Source organism: Chenopodium album, chromosome 22 (genome assembly GCF_948465745.1).
Source record: "Chenopodium album chromosome 22, dcCheAlbu1.1, whole genome shotgun sequence".
Taxonomy (NCBI): Eukaryota; Viridiplantae; Streptophyta; class Magnoliopsida; order Caryophyllales; family Amaranthaceae; genus Chenopodium; species Chenopodium album.
The window spans coordinates 7,184,576-7,209,436 of NC_137855.1; the positions used below are offsets into that span (position 1 = coordinate 7,184,576).

Consider the following 24,861-nt stretch of genomic DNA (forward strand, 5'->3'; position numbering starts at 1 on the left):
ACAGATGAATTGAAAGGGATAGTTAATTTGGAAGCTTAATTTTTCTGTTCTTTTGGTAAAAATGTGATATTTACTGACAAATTAGAAAAGAAGTGAGAAAAATGGAAAGTTTTATAATACAAGAATTGACTATTGTTATGGGAATATACAAATTAATGGGAGTAATTATGGAATAAATGAATTTGAAGAGTTAATTTAGGATGAAGAGATTCTTGAAAGTTGAAATAGACTGAAGCAATAAAGAGTAGTCATACAAAAGTCACAAAACACAAAGCAACGATTTTTTTTTCATATAACTGGGCTTCCAATAGAAATGGGCCTTCGAGATTCCGGGGCCCTGTGCTAAGGGCCTGGTGGAGCCGGCCCTGTGTATAACCTATGGAAATAGCATGAGCTTAGTCGCTTAGATTATGCTAGAATATCTACCCTAATGAGCGGCAGAGAGAAAATGATGAGGATACAACTCTTAAAAAGGGAACTTTGGTGCATAACTGCATATGGAATAACCTTAATCAGAAATTTTGAGTTTTACCATTTTTCATTAAAATAAAAAATGGCAATGATTTTTCCGAAAAGGAAAAGGGAGTAACATTATACCATATACACTTGGATGCAATTGTACATAATCTACAAAACCAGTACTAAATCTTATAATAAGCATTAAGTTCCAAAATCTCAGCATATGAAACTATGAAAACTCACTATCAATACACTGGCTATCTTAAAATCAGTTTGCAATGTACATAACCATTGCCATTTGATAAATAGAGTTTGGCTTTTACATGATATTGTTACTATTCATGATTTATATTTGGTTCTTCAGAAATCTTCCATGATCATATAGGCACAAGCTCATTGCCTATGCAAGCCACCATTCGTATATCATGCTCCGTCAAATCCTTGTTGCTTTGCTATCAGCAAACAGTATCTGAAGCCAACACAAGTTCTATGTGATGAAATTTCCCCAAGTTCACAATGTATGATAATTCACTGCATATACTCAGATATCACTATGGAGAAAACACCTTCAATAAAAGATGGAGACCAAATTTTAAAAAAAAATAGCCTGAGAAAATGAGGTGTTTTACCAAAATTCATTAGCACCAATATATGATATAAAGAGTACTTGTGATAGATATGCAGAGTACAAAATACTCTGCATATTATATTACTCGCAGATAGATGTACTACAACCAAGTTTGCTACAACGAAGTTTCTCTTTTGTAAACTTGTGGGGATAGAAGTCATAGAGCATCAATTGCCATGGTTTATCAAAGCCTAAAAAGAATCTCCTGGTGAATTAAAATTATTCCTCCCCAAAACATAATTGTCACATTGTTTTAAACCCCTTTAGCTAACCCGTAAAACATTAAACATGAATCATGAAAAGACCTTTTGTAAACTGTAATTCAGTCCACTCTCATGCCCTCTCCGTCCTTTAAAGTAGGATACTCATGGGGGCTTTAATCATAAAGCAAGAATTACTATTTCAAGAAAGGTGGCAGTCTTTCTGAACAATTAAAAACAGTGTTCATGTCAATGTTTTGTTGTCCCTAATTCCTCTACTTCAGGCCATTAGATTTTTGATTCCCTTCTAAATCACTTTCTTTCTACTTGATCTTGACCACCTACAATAACAAAATCTTCCCCTCCTGTTTCTCAAAACATTTCCCCACAGCCAAGTGTAAGCTTAGCTAAATTTAGAAGCCTCCACATGACACGTACTCAAACAGATTATTCAATTACAACAAAGCTCAAAGAATAGCTAAAGCCAAGACATGGTATACTTACCGAGAATTATAAATTATGTCAATGAAGGTCATATAGCATCAATAGCTTTAATTCCAGCAGTCTTGTCCCAGTCCTCAGGAGCAGAAACATCAGACATAATTTTTTCTTGGCCACGCCAAAGAATCTGGACAAGATCAGTAAATTCATACATCAACCTTTTTTGCTTTCTATAAAGATGATGCAAATCGACTCTATGATGGAAGCACTATATAGAGGAAATCATACAAGAACCATGTGACACAAGAAAATTTAAAAGGCATCAGTCAGGAAGAAACTTGCCTTGTCCACGACCCCGAAGTCCTTGGCTCTGGTTGCATCCATGTAAAACGGCCTTCTCATCACATTAGCAACAGTTTCCTCAGACTGATAACAAATATAACAAACAAATTGATTGAATTAAACGCCTTGCAAACAACTTTTAATGCCTCACGAACAACTTTGTTTCAGACAGCAAGAAAATTCAATGTCATACTTACATTTTCTGTGTGCTTAGCCAATAGTCTCACAAGAGTGTCCCTGTTTATAATTACCTGCAACTCAACAAGATCAAATTTCCACACCAGTTTTCCAAGCTTAAGGTTTCATTCAGTTTAAAGATGACAAGCAGGGACATGGTATTCAAATACTTTCATGAGCTAACATTGCATCTTGATTCTACGATGTACGATCAGATACAAACTAATTAATTATTTACAGTGGCATACCGAACTTAGACTTCCAACTTTGAACCATGAAATAAAAACTTTAATACCAGGATTTGGATACAGCCAATACTACAGCATATTGTCCAATTTTTAACACGTATGGACAGATAAAATTATCACTGTTTACAAGAATCCACGATCACATCTGGTATCAACTGATCAGATTCAATCAGTTGAACTCCCTCAAAATATAGTTAACCTCTATCATGATAGCACAATGGTTTCAGATGAGGATTACCTCATTATGATGATGACATAGGACCCAGGCCAAGAGACAGCATGTTACATACAAAAAGTCTTAATTTTTACTGGCTTGGGTCACCACATCAGCATCATGACTTGGGTGCTACAACACTATTTCCCTTCCACAAATCCCACCCAGATAAACAAACAGCAAGCTAAGCCCAGGGTTGACCCTTGATGTTCAAGTAAGCATGAAAGTGGAAATAAAACCTGAGGGCTTCGGGACTTCTGCTTCAGAACAAACTACTACTAGGATCATCAAACAAACACAGCCAAGCACAGCTTTCAAGCATAAATAATATACAGTATCAAAAATATTTCAAACTTGTCTTGCTGAGAATTTTGTCATAGAAAGAATATGATATAAACTTACCTCTTTTGCACGAATTGCAACATCACTTGCTGGCATTAACCCAGATGATGGTACACGAGGTTGTTGAATCATGGCTGAGAAGTGTTTAAGAAAAGCAGTGTGTTAAACTCATGCATAAAAAGTTTACCCCATCAAACAAACTTAGATGTAATAACCTTTGGCATGCGGCATCATAAACCTTTTTCCCTTGGTACCCGAAGAAAGAAGCAGACAAGCGTGACCAATAGCAGCCCCTACAGCAACTGTGTGTATCTGAGCTTGCAATAATGTCAAAGAAGAAGAAACGATGAGCAAATAAAAAATTCAGGAATACACAAAATGTTTACAGAAACAAAAGGCAGATGCAACAATTGTAAGCTCATTCAGATACCATCATCAAAAGCAAATACTTACTAGAAAAGGAAGAAATCATCGAAAGAGAGGCTTTAAGAGGGCATACAATGATACATGTTAAGATTATGGACTCGTTTAGTAATTGCCCTTTTCCAGCCTTTTAAATTGGCAGTTAACGAATAAATAGGTGATTTTATCTATATATATAAATGAAAACTTAGGGTACATCCAATCACTGGTAAAAAGCCTTAAACTGTCTAGGTATACACCTTGTTTCACATCACCAATCTATTTTTCCATTATACTCAAAGACCCACCAGTCTAAGCATACACTACAGGAAGGGCCACATCTAGGACCGCTTCAGCTCTACCAATTTTAGAGCCAATTTGGCACATCACGGGTGTAGGAGGAGAGGCAAATTGTGCATATGATGATCTTTGGTGTTTATGAAAAGCGAGCAAGAGTTAATGCAAAAGATGGGTATGAACTGACAGTAGAAAGATAGCACAATGAATCACGGCATGAAACTGATACTACATCCATTATTATTTGTTGGTTACGCTTTTTACTTTCATTTGTTCTTTTTTTAAGGTTACACTTTCGTTAATTTACTGTTTTATTACTTTTCTCTCACATACAAACATACCCCACTTAAAATACACTCTTTCTTCCATACGAAAACCCTACTTATAAGTCATAATACTCTCTCCTAGTTTGTCTCATACAAACCCCACTTTATACTCTCTCTCCTACTTGGTTTCAATTAAAATACTAACCGTACTCACTACTCAGGAGATGAAGTAGTGAGATGAAGTAGTAAGTAATAAGGGTTGAAAGTAAAATATTTCTAATAAATACTTAATTGTAATGAAATGGATTTGTTATAGCTTGACTTAATCATTCCTTGAAAGCAATGTATAAAAAGGCTCAAGGCGCACCAAGGCGTTTTGGAGTACCTTGCGCCTAAGGCGCGCCTCAGTGCGCCTAAGGCGCGCCTCAGTGCGCCTTGGTGCGCCTCATTGAAGTGAGGCGCATATAATAAGAAACAAAAAAATCTGGAAAAAAACTCATTATGCGCCTCAGGCTGCGCCTTGGTGCGCCTCAAGCTGCGCCTTGGTGCGCCTCGGTGCGCTTTAGCTGCGCCTCATTGAAGTCGCCTCGCCTAGACCATAAAAGCGCATGACCTCTAACGCCTTGCGCCTCAGCGCCTAGGCGCGCTTTTTCAAACACTGCTTGAAAGCCTCTTGGCTTACAGTGGCACAGGTGACAGAACCATAGCAGTTGCCGCCTGACATGAAGCTGACACAAGTTGGACTCCAGCTAGGCTAGAATCATAAAGCAATCATCACCCTTCTCACCCTTTTCCCCAATACTCATGAACGGCGTGCTTTGTCATTTTTATATTATCCAGCTTGTTGACAAATTGAAAGCTCTATGAATGTCACTAGATTTCCCATTAAAGACTAATGACAAGGAACAAGCAGTTACATAGTGACGCCTAAGTGTTAAAAGGTGAAAGAATCCAGCCAAAGCAAATAGATAGAAGGAACCGACCTCATTTTTAAGCTGCATCATCGCGTCATAGATAGCAAAACCTTCAGTTTCCATACCAACCTGAAAATCATTAACAATAAACCAATAAGCTTAATGCTCTAGAATGAATATAGATAGCCTAAAAAAACTCCCAATTAGTACCCCAGCAACAGGGAGGTTTTAGTAAAAATAAAATAAATACATATATAAATAAACATATAGTAGATGGAGTGAGTTTTGACTTTTGAGACTTGACATACAAAACCTTAGTGACCAAAAATTATTACAAAGAATAACTGTCATAACTTAAGATATTTTCTGTTGCCCAAAATGAAGTATCAAAGGACCAGATAGCCAAAACCTTTTTATATTCCACCTCGACATTCACTCTTAATGCTCAGGGGCAACTAATCAAATAAGCTTGCTCAAAATACAAGGGCACCAAACATTAGCTTACCGTTTCACCATCATCCCGGGTAGTACCAGTAGAATTTATATAAATATATATAGGTTCCTTTGCATCCATCCATTGTAAGTACATCAATTCTGCAATCACAAGCTCTGTGACAGCAGGAACCAACTGGCAACCAAACACATTTTTGAATCAATACTACCAACATCTGCATGTAACTCGCATAAGAGGGAAAACAGAGCAATTTAAAACACTTACAGGCATCCCTATGTAAACAATTCTTCCATGAAGCAGCAAAGAAGGCAAATCTGGTGGAGGTCTCCTTGGCCTGTGCTCATTGTAAGAAACCGATCTTTCCACCTTGTTCAAAATCAAGCAAGTGTAAAGAATCAGAAGATCTCCAGAATAAGAGCCAGATATTGGACATCAAACTGAAAAGGATTAGAAGATAAGACCATACAACAACAAAGTGGCCATTATAATCATTTAGAGTAACCCTGCTAATGGAGCAAAAAGCTGCAAAACAATTTAACTGTTTACAGAATGTTGAGCTATAGCAATGAGCATAAAGCTCTTTGTTCCACCTTTAGACAAACAAAATGCAAGAAAATCACTAATATGAATTATGAACACCGCGAAACAAGCTAATTGTGGCATTCACAATCAACAATTGTACTCCCATCGTCCCTAAATTGCATTCCTAGTTCTCTCTATCATGTAAGGAATAAATGCTAGAAGTAGGAATGTAATTTAGGGACGGAGGGAGTACAAGGAAATGCTACAGCCTTCACATTCCACAGTAGCATTATGTACTGGAATAGCAATCTTCTTCAATTCTATCTATTGGCTTATGATAGCTTTTCCCTCCTAATAATCTCTTTCAAAATGAGCCACTTTGCTTTTCTTCCAGAATTTATCGCCTAATATTACCTCCTATACAGTGATGAATTTATTGTCAACACAACAAGTCTCACATTTATCTACAATAACCTCAATACTAAAATCTCAAAAATGCAAATTCCATCAAACTCCACAACAAAACCAAGTAATCAAAGAGACTACCCAATCACCATTGTAAGTATAAGAACTTCTCAGAGCCCCTAAGACCCCAATTACAAAAGCTAATCACGGTATTTACACTCGGCATGATTAGTTAACATTACTGAGATAATAGAGCTCCATAGTCCATACAGACTACACTTACATCATCTCACCAGAATTCAATCTCCAATAATTCTATCGAAGTCACACTTAACAAGACTTACCCTTTGCTTTCCTAACAAACTTTCATTACCACTAGATACCTCCATGAAATCGAAGATATTTAATCGTCACAATTATCCTTACATTCATCTACTATACCCTCAATAATCAATCTCAAACACACAATATCAAAATCAAACAACAAACACCAAAATAGTTATCATCCCTTATATTACTTACTAAAAATTACCATATAAAGTTCAAACAATCAATAAAACAAGATATAAATTCGATAAAATTGGAAGAAATTAAAGATAATTCAATTATAAATGGTACCTGAGCAGGAGTAGCCATGAGTTGAGGAGACTCGAACAAATCCAAATAAGGAGGAGAATCCGAATCAATAGGTCTATTAAGAAACGTTTCGGGGGAATTAGCAGCAACAGAAGCAAGTTTCTTAAGAAAAGGGTCTTTAGGGTTAACTGGGGGCATAGGAATTTGAGCAGAATTTCTGGGTTTCATCGCTAAATTTGTTCTAAAACTTCTTCTGGTTGAATTAACTGAGGTTGAAGACGATGAAATTGAGCAAGAAGCCATTGGAACCTGCAAACAGTTTGCCATGGAAAAAAATCTGAGATTTTTGAAGCTTTGTAATCTGAAAATGGTGGTTTAATTTGTTGTTAGTTTTGGGGATTTTGAGTTTCTGGTAAGCCTGCTACTGCTGAGGCTGAGCAGCTGATTCCAGAGAGTGTGTGATGAGAGGGGCTTGGAGAGTTGGGCTAATAGGATGGACTATATTTGGAGGCCCTCACTTTCTTAGGACCTTGGTTCTTCCTCCTAATTTTTTATTATTACGTGCATCCGGATGCATATAACCAATATACAGAGTAAGGGCCTGTTCACATTTACTGAACTGGACTGGACTGATTAGAGCTGAACTGAACTGATTGGGGCTAAACTGAACTGAATTGAATTAAACTGAATAGAGCTGAAAATGAATATTTTATAAGAAAAGGAAATTAGAAGCTGAATTGAATTTAGCTGAAGTGAACTAAAGTTAAGCTGAAGTGAATAGGTCCTAATTAAGTAAGCAATCTCGCTTTATATAATTTGGACGAAACCTTCTGAATCTAAGTGTTGGTTTAATATGGTCTTTCATCTTACCTTAAAAAATAGATTGAAACTTTTTAGTCTTTAATTTCTTTATAGTCCTTAATTCATTCCTAAATAATCGCAGGTTATTGTACTTGTTAATGTATTATATTGAAGATAAATGTACATAAGGTCTGTTCTCTTCCGTTGAAATTCAGTTCAGTTCAGTTTAGCTCAATTCAGTTCAGTTCATCTCCTAATTTCCTTCTCTTATAAAATATTCATTTTAGTTCAGCTGAGTTCAGTCAATGAGAACAGGCTCATAGTAATATTCAGTTTTAGACTGTAGTGAATTATGGAGTATATAAGTAAAAACAAATGTTTAAAAATTAATGTGTGAATGGTGCAAAAGTCATATTGTTATATTAGCTAAGAGTGATGTGAGTAAATGTTTTGAACATAGAGCATTAGAGCTTAAATCTCTATAAAGAAAAAATGAAGCCAATCAATTTCAAACTTATTTTTTTCCTTTTAAATAGGAAATTTTAAACTTATTTGAGCAAATTTACTGCATGTATGTGTGTGTTCATTTATAAAGAGGTCATACTACAATTAAGTTCTGGGGCAAATTGTTAAAGGTGGTCTGTTTTTGGGATTAATTTGATTTAAATTCTTTAAGCAAACAAAGATAAATAGTGACATAGGTAGAAGTATTTGAATTTGGTTCAATTCAATTATTACCTTGTTTGCATTTGTCCAAATCATGTAATTTGGATCAAATAATTAGTTGTGGATGATTATGTCATGAATAATGGACAAATTCCTCCTAATAAATCCTTTTAATTTTTCGATATCTCACTTCAAAAATAACATGTTAGCAAGACATTCCAAGAGTTTTGTTCAAGTCACTGTCTCACTGAAATAGGAAACATATTTGCACTGGTGATTTGGTGAATGAAGAGTGTTTAGCCAGACTATTCTAAGGCCATGTTTTACTTTACGTACACGAATTCACCAACTGAATTACATGGTGCATAATGGCAAGCTATCTATTAGTGTGTATTACTAATGAAGGCGGAACACAAACCACAACATATGATACTGCATAAATCTAAAATCTTACTTGCCATCCTCGACATATTACAGAGACCAACAAGCTATCAGCAAACACCAGAATTTGCATTACTATCAAAGAAACGAGAAGTCGAGTACAGCAAAATGTTAATAATTTTTATAAAGCAGAACAGCATCCAGAACAGATTTATACATCATTACCATCAGTCAACGGTCTGAAGAATAAAGCAATAGATTTCCAAAACTAAACATGAAAACAAGAACTGAACAAAAACACCACTAACATATTCTAACCACCAAAACTGCATTGCATAACCCAAAAGCTTCAAGCTATGATTTATGAACATATTTTTTTTTCTTTTTTTTCTGTTTGCAAGTTCTAAAAAGAGTGATAAAGGCTCAGTGTGCAGCGGCAGGAACAGCAACACCATTTCCATCAGCAGCAACAGTCTGTGTCTCGCCATCCTGACCTTCAAACACCTTCGCAATCTTGTCAACAGGCACGAAGGGCAAAAAGTTTGCAACTCTGTAACCCCTCTCTGCACCAACTTTCACAGTTTGATTATACTTCTCAGAGCACAAGGCTGCTGTGGGAACAACTACCTTAGCCACCTTGGGGAAAAGGGGAAGGCGGTTGAGTGACCGCCATGCTGAAACAGCATACTGCTCTGCTACGGGCTCATACTTGGTATAGATCTCTTTAGCTGTGGGCTCGTATTTGGTGTAGACATCCTTTGCAAATCCAGATGCAGTATCCACCACACCTTTACGTTGAACTTCTGAGGCTACACCACGAGCCACCTCAGGTGCCTTTTGGGCAGCACCGTAAGCTCTGCTGGATACCTGCTTCACTAGGGGTGGAACACTATGCTGAACCTTGGAAAAAGTGTCATCAACCTGCCAGCATCAGTTAAAAAATATCAGAAATACAGAATTGCTAGGACAAGTAGAAGTGCATTTCTTTTAAAAAAAATTCCAATTTGTATGACATTGTACAAATGGCATTAGCTTACAATTATTATGTTATCAAATGGGAAGGCATCTTATTTCAGCAGGTACTGGACTACTTGCTATTACTCCTATTTCATTTATGCCCAAGCTAACGTAACATGAATGGAACAACAACATTACAGTATTACACTAAAATTATATGCCTAACATTCACAATGGACACAGAGTATAAGCAAAACATTCTCAACTGAAATCACGGCCAACTCGATCAAAGGAATCTTATGTTGTCATAGCTTTTAACAAGACAATAACACAATCCCTATGCAAACACATAACAATTTCACTATCAAAATATACAAAAATGGTAAACATAGGCAATATGAATAACGGTGAAGGATATATAACATAAATCAAAATCAAGGTGGCTGACCTTGCGATCAACAAACTTGAGAAGTTCAAGAGGAACTTCATGGAACCGGTCATAAACCGGACGGACAACAGTCTTAACTGTACCCTCGACAGTCTCGACACCAGGCTTCAATGGCCCGGCCTTGTCCTTAGCATAACCATAGATGTTTGAAAAGCATAAAATGGCTTGCAGAGCAGTAGAATGCACAAATTGAAAGTACTTCAAGCTTTCTTCTTCGCTTCCACTCTTCTGTTACATACAAACAACGATCAGTTACTTCTTATAAAAATAAATCCATCATTAATCATTAATTGTAGCAAAAGTTTCTCAATCCAAGGTCCAGTTTACACTTTTATAACGCCATCATTATTCATCTTTTCACTAACTACACTTTAATTACGTAATTATTATTCTTAAATTTAAGAAAAAATGAATTTAAAAATACAGATTCAAACCAAAACTCTGTCTAATTTAGACAAACATCCAAACAAAACAATTATAAGATTGTTGTGCTCTGAAAAATAACAGACGTGGTGGCAGAACAAGCGAAAAAATTCAAACAACAAATTACTTGAAAAAAAAATAAAGAAATTCGAGCAATAAATCGACAATTAGCAATCAAGAAACCCTAGAAATCAAATCAATACCGTGAATCAAGTCAAACACACCAAAACAGACAAGAAAATCATCAAAAAAAAAATTCATAAATTGAAAAGTCAATTGAAAAAAATCACAAAAATTACAAAATTAGAAAGAAAACTAGAAAACATAACAAAATCATACCACATGCTTCTCAACTTTGTAATCACCTTCCGCCATTTTTTTTCGCAACGCCTTCTCAAACAAGAATCACAGCGCAAAACTTAGGGTTAAGAGCAGAAATCAACGAAACAAGAAATATGAGGAATGAATTGGCGTTAAATTCGTTGGTCTAATGAATTAATTCAAGAAAGTAGGATTGATTCGTTCCAAATCTGGAGAGAAAAAAGGAGGAGGAGAGAGAAAAGTCGGGAAATTGGTGACGATGAGATGAGCGAATCAATGAAATGCATGAAGTATATAAATAAAGGGGAAAAGGAAGGGGGTGGGAATTCGGGAAGCCGTGTGCGCCGTGCGGACGGAGTAATTAATAAATGTGGACGAATAGTTTGCTTAATTTGGGCATTTTTTTGACTACTTGGTCGTTAAGCTAACCGATTACCTTTCCTTATTTTTCCATCTACTCTCTATAAAATAAATATATACTCGTACTAGGATTGTTTTATTATCATCGATGTTAATTTTAGATGCGTAATAAAATAAATAAGTACGAAGTAAATAAAAAGATGTGTTGGTGTATGAAAGATTAAAAGGGAATATTGTCAAGAGAGGTAGATATGTGAAAAAAAATGTTAGAATACTCATACGACTATTAAATAAAAAATAAGATTCATTAAGAATAGAATGTACATAGTAGAAAAAGTTCTTGAAAAACAGAAATGCGGAGTAACTATGAAAGGTGAGTTGAATAAAAAAAAAAAAAGAAATGGTATGTAATTATTACCCGTATAAAAGTTTTAAGGGCTAACTATTAGAGAGAGTATGTAATTATAGTACTCATGTCTCGTAGAAGTTATAGAATTAACATTAATAGTATATCAAATTGATCACTTTTTTGTAATAGATCATAACACTCCATACCATTTTTGAAAATATAGATTACAATATTTGAGAGTTTTTTTTCCATAAGTTTATACTTTGTAATAAAGTAGTCAATACCATTTTTGAAACTTAATACTCCATTTTATTATTTGTGTTCAATATTTTTAACTAATCCTTAACTTATTATCTTATATATGTTTTTAATATTATACAAAATCTAGTCTAGAAACATCTATATCGTACAAAATTAAGTCTAGAAACATATTATTTGAATTCCTAATTAGCTGAGTTACGTAGAGTTAGTTCATATTTAAGGGAGATATGTAAGATTTGTTTTGTTTGTCTTTACCAAAGATGAAGTCATTTTTATGAAGTTATTATGGGCGGTGGGACATGGAGATAATTATTAATATCTAAACTTCTAAAGGTTATGAATATGGAATTATGGACTACGTGTCTACGTATACTTGTATAACATGGATTGGGTATGGGATATTGGGATGTGATCATGGGATAAGATCATAATAAGAATAAAGTATGATAAGGTATTATTTTACAAAAATTAAATAGATTATCTTGTAAAAATCCAATTACCCAATCCTAAGGGTTTGATAAAAAATAAAACAAAAAAAAAATGGTGGTGTCATCTTCCAACTATACTGTATCCTATCTTTTTACATTTTTCAAATAGTTCCAACTTCCAACTATATCCTAACTAGTAACAACAATTTTAATACACTTTGGTGCTTTCTTTTTGAAGCTTTATGTAGATGATGTGTTGAAATTAAAATAATTGTTCATTTTAATAATTTAATGTAGTTTCGACTCATTTGGTACTTTGAATGTTACATAAATGTCATGATCACCGGAACATATACTTTTTTGAGGTGGGAGAAGGGGAGGGGATATCAGTGAATATCACCCTTTCCCATCCCCACCTCCAAAAACTCATCCCCTTCCCTTTCCTACCTTCGAAATTCACTAGATATCGGATTTTGTATTGTTTAAAATTAACACCCCTAAAGGTTGTATTATTAAAAAATAATTAAAAGATTGTACTCCGTATTATCAAAAAAAGAATGGGTCAAAGGTTAGATTATTTTTGACAACTTTTCCTTTTTAATATTATATTTTCTATTTATCTCCAAAGTCTTAGGCTAAGGCCCTGTTTCATTCACCTTAATTTTGCTGAACTGAAATTATTTTTACTGAATTGAACTTATTTTTACTGAACTGAACTTAATTTTATTGAACTGAAATTATTTTTACTGAACTGAAATTATTTTTACTGAACTTAAATTATTTAAACTGAAATGAAATTATTTGTACTGATTTTCTATTATAATTCTTCTTTAAGAAAACTGAATTTTACTAAACTGAACTTATTTTTACTGAACTGAAATTAATTTTACTGAACTGAACTTATTTTTACCGAACTGAAATTATTATACTTAATATTATTTTTTTAAGGTGAAGAGAAAAGGACCTAAATACGAAGTAGTTTTTAACTTGTTACATACTACGTAGTATTATGTACTTTGCATTAAACTACTCCATATGTCCGTACTTTTTTTGTCCAATTGCTAATAATTGGATTAAAGTTAAAAATATTAACCATAAATTCTCATTAATGCATAAGAGATAATAGTGAAGTCTTGTTGAATTCGTCTCATTTTATATTTAGTTAATATTAAAATAAAATATAATATTACGCACTAACACCTCAACCATCGGTTTAGAGCTTTTGATTAATTTGATCCACCCCAATTTTTAATGGGTGGTTCCTGCAGGCGGATGCACATTCCGCATGGTGCATCCGCTGCGAAATGTACATTATGTTGTATCATAATGTACATGGTTGTGGAAAGAACATATTGTTCAATTCTAATGTACATGGTTGTAGAAAGAACATACTGTTCAATTCTAATGTACACGTGTTATATTGAGCTTCTTTTTTGTAAAAATGCAAAAAGATAAATAGTAATTATTTTTTTACCATGTAATAATTTCAAATCATTTTAAACTATACTCTCTCTCTAGAATTTTTCTCTCTCTACAAGATTTCTCTCCCAAAAAAGAAAAATTGAAAACCACTTCAAGTTCATCAAACCTTAATAAAGAAATCGTTAATTTCAAACTTCTTGGTGCAAAATTGTTCAAGATGGCTGACGAAAACAAAAGGTAAGTACAATTTTGACATGCATAGTTGTTCAATTTGAGTTCAACTGGTAGTTTTTTTTGCAAATTCTTGGTGTAAATTTGTGATTATGTGGTTTTGGTGTTGCAATGAGAAACTATATGAAGTTCTTGAAGAAAACCGACCAATTATTACATTTTAAAAAAGAAAGCAAATAAATTAGCAAATTCAGTAAAAGTTGTAGATCTAAGTAATACAATGTACATTAAAATACAGTAAAACGTTCTTTTTCATATTTTATAAAGCGGATGAACATACTATAGAAACATAATGAACATATCTATATAGTTACAATGAAAAGAACATACTATTAAAATACAATGAACATATACCTTAAGTGAAAAGAACCTAAGCTACTATTAAAATAAAATGAACATATACCTAGAGTGAAAAGAACATGCGTGCTATTTAATAATGTTCTTTATCTTCATGTTATTTGATTGTTAGTATAATTAATTGTTTGTGACATAAAATTAATTGTTTATTTTAAAATGTTCTTTAAATTTTGTTTTTAGATTATGGTGGTTGAATACAAATAATATTCATTACATTATATTATCATGTTCTTTATTAATATTACGGATGTTCTTTAGATATATATAAAGAACCAAAAGCTATATGTTCTTTACAAAATAACTATATGTTCATTACAAAACAATTATATGTGATGTTCTTTATAAGATAAATATATGTTCTTTACAAAAAAAACTAAATATTCTTTACTGGACAAGTATATGTTCATTCCACTTTTTTTAAAATAAAATTGGATGCACTAAGCATCGTGCATCCGCCTGTTGGGAGAAAATTTCAACTCCGTACGGAATAAATTGCGCGCAAATCTTCCAGGGCAATTTGTACTTGCTAGTACGTACGTTTTCTTATTTTTCCTTTTCACTTTTATTACACTGCACCTCTCTATATCTCTGTCTTCCAGCGCGTTTCTGAATTCTCCATTGAAGCGGCTTTGAGCTTTCTCTCTTCCATTGAACCAGCTTCTCAGGTAAGGTTTTAGTTTTTCATAATCGAATATCAATTTTACAATTTAGGGTTTATCGATGATCTAATTCTCAGTATAATTGATTTAGGGTTCTACTAAGGTGGATTATTGAACTTATTGCAATAACTACTCAGATTATTGCGATCAATTTTGATCCTAGACTTTTTCTATTGCAATTTACGTTGATATTCTTGAACAAGAAGAATTTAATGTGATCTTTGGAGCTTAGTTTGATAATTGTTACAATTTTGGTTGCAAATGTGTTGCATACTGTTGTTTATAACCCTTTACTGTAGGACGAAACTATGAAAATGCACCTTTTTTACTTGGACCGGGGCGGCCGCGCCTTGTTGAGTTTTAGGCCTTGTTGAATTGACAATACAGAGATTATCACATGAATTCTGGTTTAAATTCATACAACTTATAATGAGTGTTTAGAGGGTACTAATGTGACTTTTGATGTGTATGAGTTTTAGGCTTTAAGGATAATTGAATTAAGCAGCTTACACCTTGTTCTTTTGATTATGCTATTGATGGAAGTAGTCATAGACCTTCCATTGTATGTGTAAAACATGCCGATGATGTTTTAGATTGCGTCCTTAGTTTTTGTATGGTGTAGTCGAGTTTGTGTTTACTTTTTGGTGCTTGAGATAGTTCAATCATGCTTTGGCTGTATATGTAACTGTGATGTTGTAATTCATGTGACTATATATCTTCTTGGCCAAATTGTATTGGACCTCTCACTTTGGTAAATCATTATGGTTAATGAGTTTTAAGGGTTGTAAACTTGATCATTTTGGGTAGCTCCATAGTATAGAAGATTTAAGGATTATGCAAGAACGCTAAGGAACTTACAAAGGGCCTAAGAGAGATTTAAAATAAAATTAACTAATAGTGTCTCTAACCAATAATTTTAATTTTTCCTCCGTTCTTTTAATATTGCACCACTTGCCTTTAAAGGAAGTTTCACAAATATTCCACCATATCCATTTTAGGAAAATTTATATCTCAAATACCCAATACTCTCTTACTAATTAATACTTGTTTGTTGTTTCTTTAGTTATGCTTACTATCACATGGGCACTTTTGTATTTTTAGCTTTCTCTCTTCTTTTTTCCCATTACCAAAAAAATGTGCCAAACCCTTATGGTGCAATATTATAAAAAACGGAGGAAGTATCTTTATTTTTGGTAAAAGATGGTAATGAATGTTTTGATGCTTGGTCAGTCCATTGAGACTATCTTATCTTAATAAGTAAAACTTAGCTGGGATCAATAGTTTTAATATGAACACTAGTGAATTAACTAACACTTTATCTGTTATTTTGTTTAACATGCTTCAGTTTGACTATATATTATCCTTCCTACTCACCTAACTCATGTGATGTGGGCTTGATCTGCCCCACCACCGTATATCACTATGGGGCCTTATTTGATTTGTTTTAGTGGGTGTTGTAAGAACATCAAACAATATTACTAGTATGTAAATAGAGAAATCAATGGTCAAAGATGTGTAGTGACAAGCACACATAGTCAAAACAAGGACATAATTACAAAATGGAGAGGGGTCTTTCTTTGAGTTAGTTACAGCTACCAATTGCACAATGATGAAGAAGGGTGGGAGAGAGTGTAGCAATTGAGATAAAAACAATTAGTTAATTGATAAAAAATGCAAGTAATTCTGCCTTTTTATTAATTGCCAAAATCCTTGTTTAAGAGAAAAATTAGGAGAGAAGGTAATGAAAGCGCATTATGTAATGAAAGGATAGGATAGAGTGTTGTTTGTTCAGTGTTCCTTAGTTATTGTTTATTAGTATAATCAGTTCAAATCAAACTCCTATATTTTGCAATCTTCAAACACCCATTCTTGAATGCATTTCATATTCTTTCATATTGAATACCACTACTTGAATGGCTTTGTAAAGAAGTATATTTGATTTATTTAAAGCCATAGAGTTTTTGCAGGAGAAAATATGGCAATGCTTGCACTTACTGATGATGTGATCTTGCCTCTTAGTACTGTAAACAAGCTGAAGCTAGAAGGATCGATGACCGATAATGCTTTGATTATTACTATGGCTTCAACTCAAAGTAATTTTTCTGAAACTTGTTCATATCTAAAATTCTAAACACTGATATTCGTTGTATATGAAATACTCTAAACTGGAAATGTTTATGTAGCATATTCATACAAATAAGATTGAATGGTTTTAGGAATGGTTCTAAGCCAATTTTATTAGACAAACCAGTTTGTGATTTTGTTTATTCGGAATTGTTTGACAATTTGGGACGTGGAGACTCATGCTATCAGGCTTTGGAGGTTTTCTGGGTCTTGAGAAGATTTAATTCAATTGTTTATTTATTTTTTTGTTGTTTTTGAAATAAATGGTCATTTTTCTATTATATATACACTTATCGTAAACAAAATATATGAATATATCAGCTTATTGTTAAAATTAGTGCCTCCTTTTCACTTGCTTGCGTCGAAGGCATTGCTGTAAAGTGGGTTGATATTTGATTTCTAATTTCTTCTACTTGTGAACTGCTGTCGCACATCTTGATCCTGAATTTGTGATAGTGTTATCTTTCAGCATCCCTTTTTGTAAAAATTTCCTCCATTTATCGCACAACATTTACTGTGAATTTTCTTATGGCATGAACTTATCAGGTACACTGCCTTTGGACCCATCATCCATGGATACTGTTATTGGTGTCTCCAAAGAACACGCCTTTCCTGCTGCTTCACTGCTTGCTGAAATATATAGAGTTTTGAAGCCAGATGGAAATGTTATCATTCATCTGACTGGACTTGCTGTTGATTTACTGTCATACAATGTGATATATTATGAAATTCTTGGTTAATGTAAATATTGATGGTTTTTGGCTTTGCATGTGTCTACCTATCCATTAAAACTTGATAAATTATTTTTGGTGATATGCAGACTCTTTCTTCTCTGGAGCGGAAGATAATTGTTGCAGGATTTTTGGAACCAGAAGCTAGCCTGCAGCAACCAGACACTTTTTCGGGAGTTCAATCTATGCAAGTTAGTGAAACTACCTTTAGTGCTAATTCTCATATTTCCTGCAAAAGTCTTCCATGCATTCTGATAGATCTATATTAGAGTTCAAAATGAGATCTTTCTGAATTATGATTGAAAAAGTGAATAAAAGTCCTTGGAGAACGAGGTGATAAATAACCTGTCTACGAGTGGTGTTGAGAATACTTGAGATTAGATGTAATCTGTCAGTAAGTTTTTTTTTTTGAGGGGATTTTGTAAATAAACAATATTCTATAATACCAGTCATAGTACATGGCTGCTTATGTGGAGCTTCATGTACTTTTTGAGATGAATGTGTAGGAACTTCTTCAAGGATAGAGTTAGGAATGTAGATGTTTGGAATGAAAGCTGGAGGATGCGATTAAGGAGAATCGACTATGTTGGTTTGAGCGTGTGAGATGTCACTGGTAAGGATGGTATGTGGTTGGGATTCTGGAGATTTCAAAAGACGTTTAGGGTGGCTCGAGATGACTTGGATGGAGGGAGTTAAAGATAGCACAAAGAAAGTGGGTGCTCTTGCTAGGCTATGGAAGCAATGATTTCTTTTAGCGGATGTGGTATCATTACATACATTTACATCTTTAAATTAGGTTGCATAATAAGTAGATCTTGTAAGGCTATTAGATAAATGATTCAGTATTCTCGCTATTTTAGTGGATGGCTCCATAACTTCTAGCTAGGGTTTAAAGAAAAATATACTCCCTCCTTCCCAATTTTGTGTTAAGTGTACCAGACTCGTCCCGCTTTTTTCTCTCTAATATTTCCCCTACACTAACAAGCATGCCAAAAGCAATGGGATGAGTAATCTGAGATGGATGGAATATCTTTTTATATTACGACTCTTGTGAGCTGGATTCTTTATTCCAAAGGTCCTTTGTTTATTAAACTAACAAGACCACTTTATGGATAACGTGGTTGATTTGTCTCGTGAAGAGTCTATATGTTTACAATTGTGAAGAAGGAAGTCATTTGATCCATGTAAATAATAGAAAAACTACATCAATACAAATGATATGGATATAAAAAATTAAGAGTTGAACATGTTACATTCGCTTGCTTGATTATGAAAACTTCTTTTAATTGGGAACATGAGTTCTACTATTCTAGAACCTATCCTTTACGCCAATGTTCTGTTCCTGTTCACTTCTTTGTCTCTCCCTCTCTCTCTGATGATTATTGATGTTGCAGTGGGTGTAAATTTCACTGATGTTGGGTTTGAGACTTCTAAGAAGTTATGGAAATTTTAGTGTCTTTGTTCTCTTCCTTATAGAGGCAAGAATAACTAGGTTCGTCATAAATTGAAAGGAATTACAGAATTCCATCCTTGAAACAAATGGATAAATGGATTTATGCGTCTTTTGTTGAATTCATCTGATGAATATATCTTGTCATAGGTTAAAGCAAGGAAGCCATATTGGAACATTGGATCTACTTTTTCCATCAAAGCCGCAAAAAGTTTACCAGAGGTTCAAATCAATGATGATATGGAATTGATTGATGAGGATTCTTTATTAACCGAGGAAGATTTGAAGAAACCACAACTGCCTTTTGGTAAGTGGTTGATATAATTAGATCCCCCCAAACACACACACACTCTCCCCTACAGGTTTCTTGGAATCACCTCTCTATTGCATCATGATTCATTTTGTCACTACAGTTGGGGACTGTGAAGTTGGAAGCACAAGGAAAGCTTGCAAGAACTGTACATGTGGAAGGGCTGAGGAGGAGCAGAAAGTTGAAAAATTGGGGTTGACAATGGAACAACTGGATAATCCTCAGTCTGCATGTGGCAGTGTATGTGTTTAATCAATCCAATTTTTGATATTTTAATGCAGAATACTTTTTATTTTGGAAGATGGCTGCAGTTTTATTTTGTGTTTAGATCTAATTGATGTTGAATAACTTATATTGCTTGTTTGCTTATTATTTGTTGTCAATATGATTGAAATTATTGTATGGCTTCCTAAAATTACAGTGTGGACTAGGAGATGCTTTTAGGTGCAGCACATGCCCATACAAAGGTCTTCCTGCATTCAAACTCGGGGAAAAGGTACATCTCTTAGTTCTCAACTTGATTGCTTCTACTCTGCTATATATATTGTTATTTACTGCTTTACTTATCCCTGTGTTTCTAGTTTCCTGCCTATTTATCAATATAAATAGGAGCTTTTTCACATTTTTAGATACGTAGTGTAAAGATGATTAGTTGCAAGTATTTTGGAATAAATTAGTATATACTTAAAATCAGTTTGTTTGGTAAGACAGAAGGGGATGGGACAGAAAAGGAAGGGGAATGAAATAAGTAGAACATTACGCTTGGATTTAATATTCTAATGGAATTGAGGAGGAATGAAAATACGCGATAAGAAAGACCTACTTATTAAACTCTTTATTATTTATCCCAAATTGGTGATTCTGGTTAAAAGGAAAGTTGATAACACGAAGTCCTTATCCAAACAAATGAATCTATTCTATACCTAGCAAGTAAACCAAAGGAATATTAGTTTTTTCTCCCCTATAGTTTCCTTTCCATTTTCTCCATTTCAATCAGTAATGGGGAAAAAAAAAAAAAAAAAAAACTGTATATTGTGCTTATAGACTTATAGTGACTTTGTGTTTTGCTGATTATAAGTTTGGTGATAACAAATACTTGGTCTTTGTAGTGGACAAGTTGTAACTTTTAATACTAATCACATGAGGAAAAGTTTAGTCATATGAGATCTTATTAGATTCGAACCTTTACTTATTGGCAATCAAAGTTATTAGTGGTTTAAACTATGCACCAGCAAACATGATAAAAGAAACTTGTCAATTAAAAAAACTGAGATAGTATATTTTATATAATCCATTATGAATGATGGATTATATAGTCGCATCACTTGTATGGTTCTTGTGATGGTGCATCATCATGATGCATATGCTCCTGTGAGGTGGGAAATCAAATTTTACTCAGAGATCTCTGCTTCATAAGCGAGTCAAATAACCTTATCTCTTCAAAAAATTAATTTTATGAAACTTCATCGTTTGATAATGTATTGTTCTAATGTGACTTCTGTAGTGTAATTGTTCTGGATCCTTCGATGTTGCAGGTTTCTTTGTCGAATAATTTCCTTGATGCAGATATATAGACATCAGCCGGATTTAGTTCAGTTGCATTTTTGTTGACAATATGCATGTTTTTAGGGTCAGAATATCGTAGATCCCTCACTGTTTAGAATGTAAGTAGTTTTCCAAGAACTTTTGATTCCCCTGGATACTGACTGTCATTTAATTTGCGAACTTGCTGATCTGAAAAGAAATACTGTCATGGTCTGATGAGAGGTTGTATTCTGTTTTGATAAGAAGTCATGTATGCCTTCATTTGACTTCTGGTCTTTACGCGGATCGTTTGTAAATCATTGTTTATGGTGATCAACTGATCATCAAGTAATGGAGAATGGTGATGCTTGTAATAGATAACCAGATAGCATGAGTTTCAATTAACAAAATTATTCTTATCGAATATAATTTGATCATGTCCTGTAGAGAGTTGGCCAGAAAATTCTCACAATTTCAAAATACCTACTGTCCAAGATCTATAATTTAAAGAGTTTGGATAACTACCCCCTTTACATTGTCAGTATTTGCTATTCATATTCAACACATATTGTACAAATTTTGACAATCCCTAAGATTGAGAAGAGTAAGGTAAAATATCTAAGTTTAAAGGAAAAGGATATTTTGATAACTTCAATTTTTGTGGGGCAAATATTTATCCTTTACCCTACTTAAATATCTAAGATTTAGTTTAAACCATGTAAAAACTAAAAAGGTTACAATTCATTTGAATATGGGCCATTAGGCCCACAACCAAGAATAATGCTAAATTTCAACTTTAGTGTACTGTAAATGGTTGGTACAAAATGCCAATGTTAATTATTGTATGGTTGTCTTACACTCTTTACATGAATAGTTGATAAGTTCATCATTATTATTACAAAAAAATAGTGGTCTAGTGAATCTAGTCATAAACCACAAGAATGTGGAGATGCGAACAATATCGAGTTTCGAGTTTCAGTGAACAACCTCAGATCAACGCTGACGCTAGTAGTTTGTTTGGGGTAGCGAGATCGAGACCACTAGTAATGTACTACTTTTGAAATTGTCGAAATATTGATTTTTTTTTTCCCCCCTATAAGGCTAATATTTATGCACAATACGGAGTACTATGTTAGGATATGCCTCGAATAAGTTAGCCTCATTTAAAAAACTATCATAGGGGACTCGCTAATCGGATAGTGAGTGGAGTTGTTGAGGTCTAGGGGTGAAGCACACTATTAAGAGGTTTGAGGATTTATGATTTACAATATCTGTTATGTAGGCTATGATTTTCTGTTTATGCACTTACATTGTTTTAAGAGAATCTTAGAGTTTAACCTAACTATAATTCGTCAATCTATACAATCTTCAAGATCAATGAAACTCTCATCTTTTTGTTAATGGACATAGCTAACTCATTGTAAGTGAACCACTGTACGTAAAATCTATGTTAATGCAATCAAGCTTATTGATTTCGTCAATGCTTCATATGTCTTTTACAAATTACAACTCACTCCCTATTCTCCAATCTAGTGTGCTCATTTCTATTTTTGTTTGTCATTATTTGTTACCTCTTTCTATTCTTGGCATAAGCTCTTGACTTATTTATTTATTTATTTATTTTTATTTTTTTTACATAAAGTTTATTATTTGAGGAAAGCAGTTGAGTGAAAAAGGTTTATTACTAGTAACTACTAATGAAACTAGTTATATCAAGTCCTTCATAGGCCCAAATGCTCGGAGGTGGATGTGGGGGAGGAGATTTAAAGTACATTTGCTACAAGTGAGCAGCAAGATGTTCAGCTACATTCTCGGCTACACTTACTTTGACAGATAATATATTATAAACATCAACTAATGTGCCTATTCTATTATCATCAACCAATCAAGTCATTAGGGGATCTGCCACTCATAAGAATTAATTGCCCTCATCACATTTCTTGCATCTGTTTCCACCACAACCTTCATTAACCCAAGTCTCAGGGCAATGATCACCCCGAAGTGAGCAGCAACTTCCATTGGTGACACCTTTCTAACTCTCCTTAATCATCGCGGCATCTACATTAACACCAAATTCATTTCTGTTTGCCGGAGATACCAACAACTATGCAAAGGAAACAAGGCTAGCTGTTTATCCATTAGCAAAACCGTTAACAGCATAGGTTGTATGATACATTTACGAGCACCCAACAAGTCTAAGCCGCGGTGGTGGCATATGCAGCGGCTCCTCTCCTTGGTTATTACTTTGGTACTAGTATGTATATACTACATAGATGACAAAATCACACCTAGATATGTGATTTTAATGCTTTCTAATATAACTTCTTATTTTTGGAAATTCATAACATTTTATATATTTGTCACTTCAAAATAGCATATCAACATTGAATAAATATCTATAAAGACAAAAATTATTCACTTAGATTGGTAGTTGAAAAGTTCTTTCATGTCACGATCACCATTAACAAGTGAAGATATGAGCTTTTAGAGCATATGAAACCTTAGCTTATTCCAAGTCAGAATTTCTGTTCTTTCCTCCTTGTCGGTAAGTTGTTTCTAATTACTTCTTTTTTACAGTTTTCAATCCATATTTAGAGAGAAATCAGAGAATATTACTGTCTTATTCAAGAAGTGCAAATTTTACAAACAGAGCTATTAGAAATTCAAGAAATTTTTTACACAAATAACTTGAAAGTTCATGTTGCCAAGAGCAAATTGTCTGGTTTGATTTTGCTAATCTTACTAAAATTAGGTAGGGATTGTTTTACCTAATGTATGTTCTTTATATATTAAGTATTGAAAACATGCAGAACAATGAATTAAGGAGTATTCTTTAATATGCTATTTATTGTGCATGTATGCTTAAGTCCAGTTACTCTAGTACATGAATATGTTACCAAGTACAAAGTACTATTTGTTCTTGTGGTTAATTTTCATGACTTTAAGGTTATGAAATCGAATCTCATCATAGACAATTTAGAGGTGATTCTTTATCTTTCGTTTTTGCTCTCAAGGGATTTGGCTTGTTAGACTTTGAATGTGATATTAAAAGGATTAAAGGAATCTAAAAACTAGAGATGGGATCATACATTTTAAAAATTGGCATTTTCAATAAAAAAAAAACTCTTTCTAATCAACTTATTTTCAATGAACTCAAAATTTAGCGTGATCGTTTTAAAAATGTAATTATTTAGAACACGTTATAAGTTATAGTATTAAATAATCGTAATAGTTTTAGCATATACGGAATAAATTACAAAGTTCCATAAGACATGATGTAAACGAAATTTCATCCAATTCTCGAACACGTCATCGGTATAAGCAATTGGGTTTCCCTTTCCCACACTCACAAGCTAGAACCATAAAACTTCTAAAGTGACCACAGAAATCTACGAAAGTTCCGTGTTGTAAAGAAGAGAGTTAGGAATCTAGTACGGGGTCCATTCCCCACAATATTGTTTGGCAAATCACACAACACACACCATCAAACTTCAAACCGATTCCTCTATTTCTTTGATTTGATTGATTATCTACAATAGGTGTGATTGGACCCCACCTCATTCAAATCAAAACAGCTCAACACTCTTTTTTATTTTATTTTTTAAAATTTATTAATTGAAATTTTAAAAATGACAGACAAATTATTAACAACTTCTTAGAAATTTCATCAATCCACAATATACTCCTTCCAAAAATCATTAGGTACACCCATTTCCCATGTGATACGGCCTTATTTGTAATTTTACAACCAAACATTTTCATAGTTGCAAA

General features: G+C 33.7%; 3 protein-coding genes across 5 annotated transcripts; 1 reads left to right on the plus strand and 2 right to left on the minus strand.

Annotated features, from left to right (window-relative positions):
* Nucleotides 1-519: 519 nt before the first annotated feature.
* On the minus strand, nt 520-7,377 carry LOC145605367 (ATP-dependent Clp protease proteolytic subunit-related protein 3, chloroplastic-like). Of its 3 annotated transcripts, none has more exons than XM_081661409.1 (10): nt 6,930-7,377; nt 5,649-5,750; nt 5,436-5,558; nt 5,000-5,059; nt 3,267-3,363; nt 3,112-3,185; nt 2,268-2,321; nt 2,071-2,154; nt 1,792-1,915; nt 520-928 (listed from the first exon to the last, which is right to left on the minus strand). In XM_081661409.1, exons 1-9 carry the CDS (start codon nt 7,212-7,214, stop codon nt 1,820-1,822), a joined length of 975 nt encoding a protein of 324 aa, XP_081517535.1. In that variant the 5' UTR covers nt 7,215-7,377; the 3' UTR covers nt 520-928; nt 1,792-1,819. The 3 variants fall into 3 exon arrangements, with proteins under 3 accessions (XP_081517535.1, XP_081517536.1, XP_081517537.1); XM_081661410.1 differs by having other exon boundaries at nt 520-990; XM_081661411.1 differs by having other exon boundaries at nt 520-1,025.
* A 1,517-nt stretch (nt 7,378-8,894) lies between these two features.
* On the minus strand, nt 8,895-11,259 carry LOC145605725 (stress-related protein-like). Its single transcript, XM_081661794.1, has 3 exons — nt 10,903-11,259; nt 10,141-10,368; nt 8,895-9,656 (listed from the first exon to the last, which is right to left on the minus strand). The coding sequence occupies exons 1-3, from the start codon at nt 10,936-10,938 to the stop codon at nt 9,159-9,161; spliced, it is 762 nt and encodes a 253-aa protein (XP_081517920.1). The 5' UTR covers nt 10,939-11,259; the 3' UTR covers nt 8,895-9,158.
* A 5,344-nt stretch (nt 11,260-16,603) lies between these two features.
* Nucleotides 16,604-21,390, plus strand: LOC145605969 (anamorsin homolog). The gene is made up of 7 exons (XM_081662040.1): nt 16,604-17,044; nt 17,622-17,788; nt 17,896-17,997; nt 19,407-19,563; nt 19,670-19,806; nt 19,988-20,062; nt 21,102-21,390. The coding sequence occupies exons 1-7, from the start codon at nt 16,927-16,929 to the stop codon at nt 21,138-21,140; spliced, it is 795 nt and encodes a 264-aa protein (XP_081518166.1). The 5' UTR covers nt 16,604-16,926; the 3' UTR covers nt 21,141-21,390.
* The last annotated feature ends 3,471 nt before the right edge of the window (nt 21,391-24,861 follow it).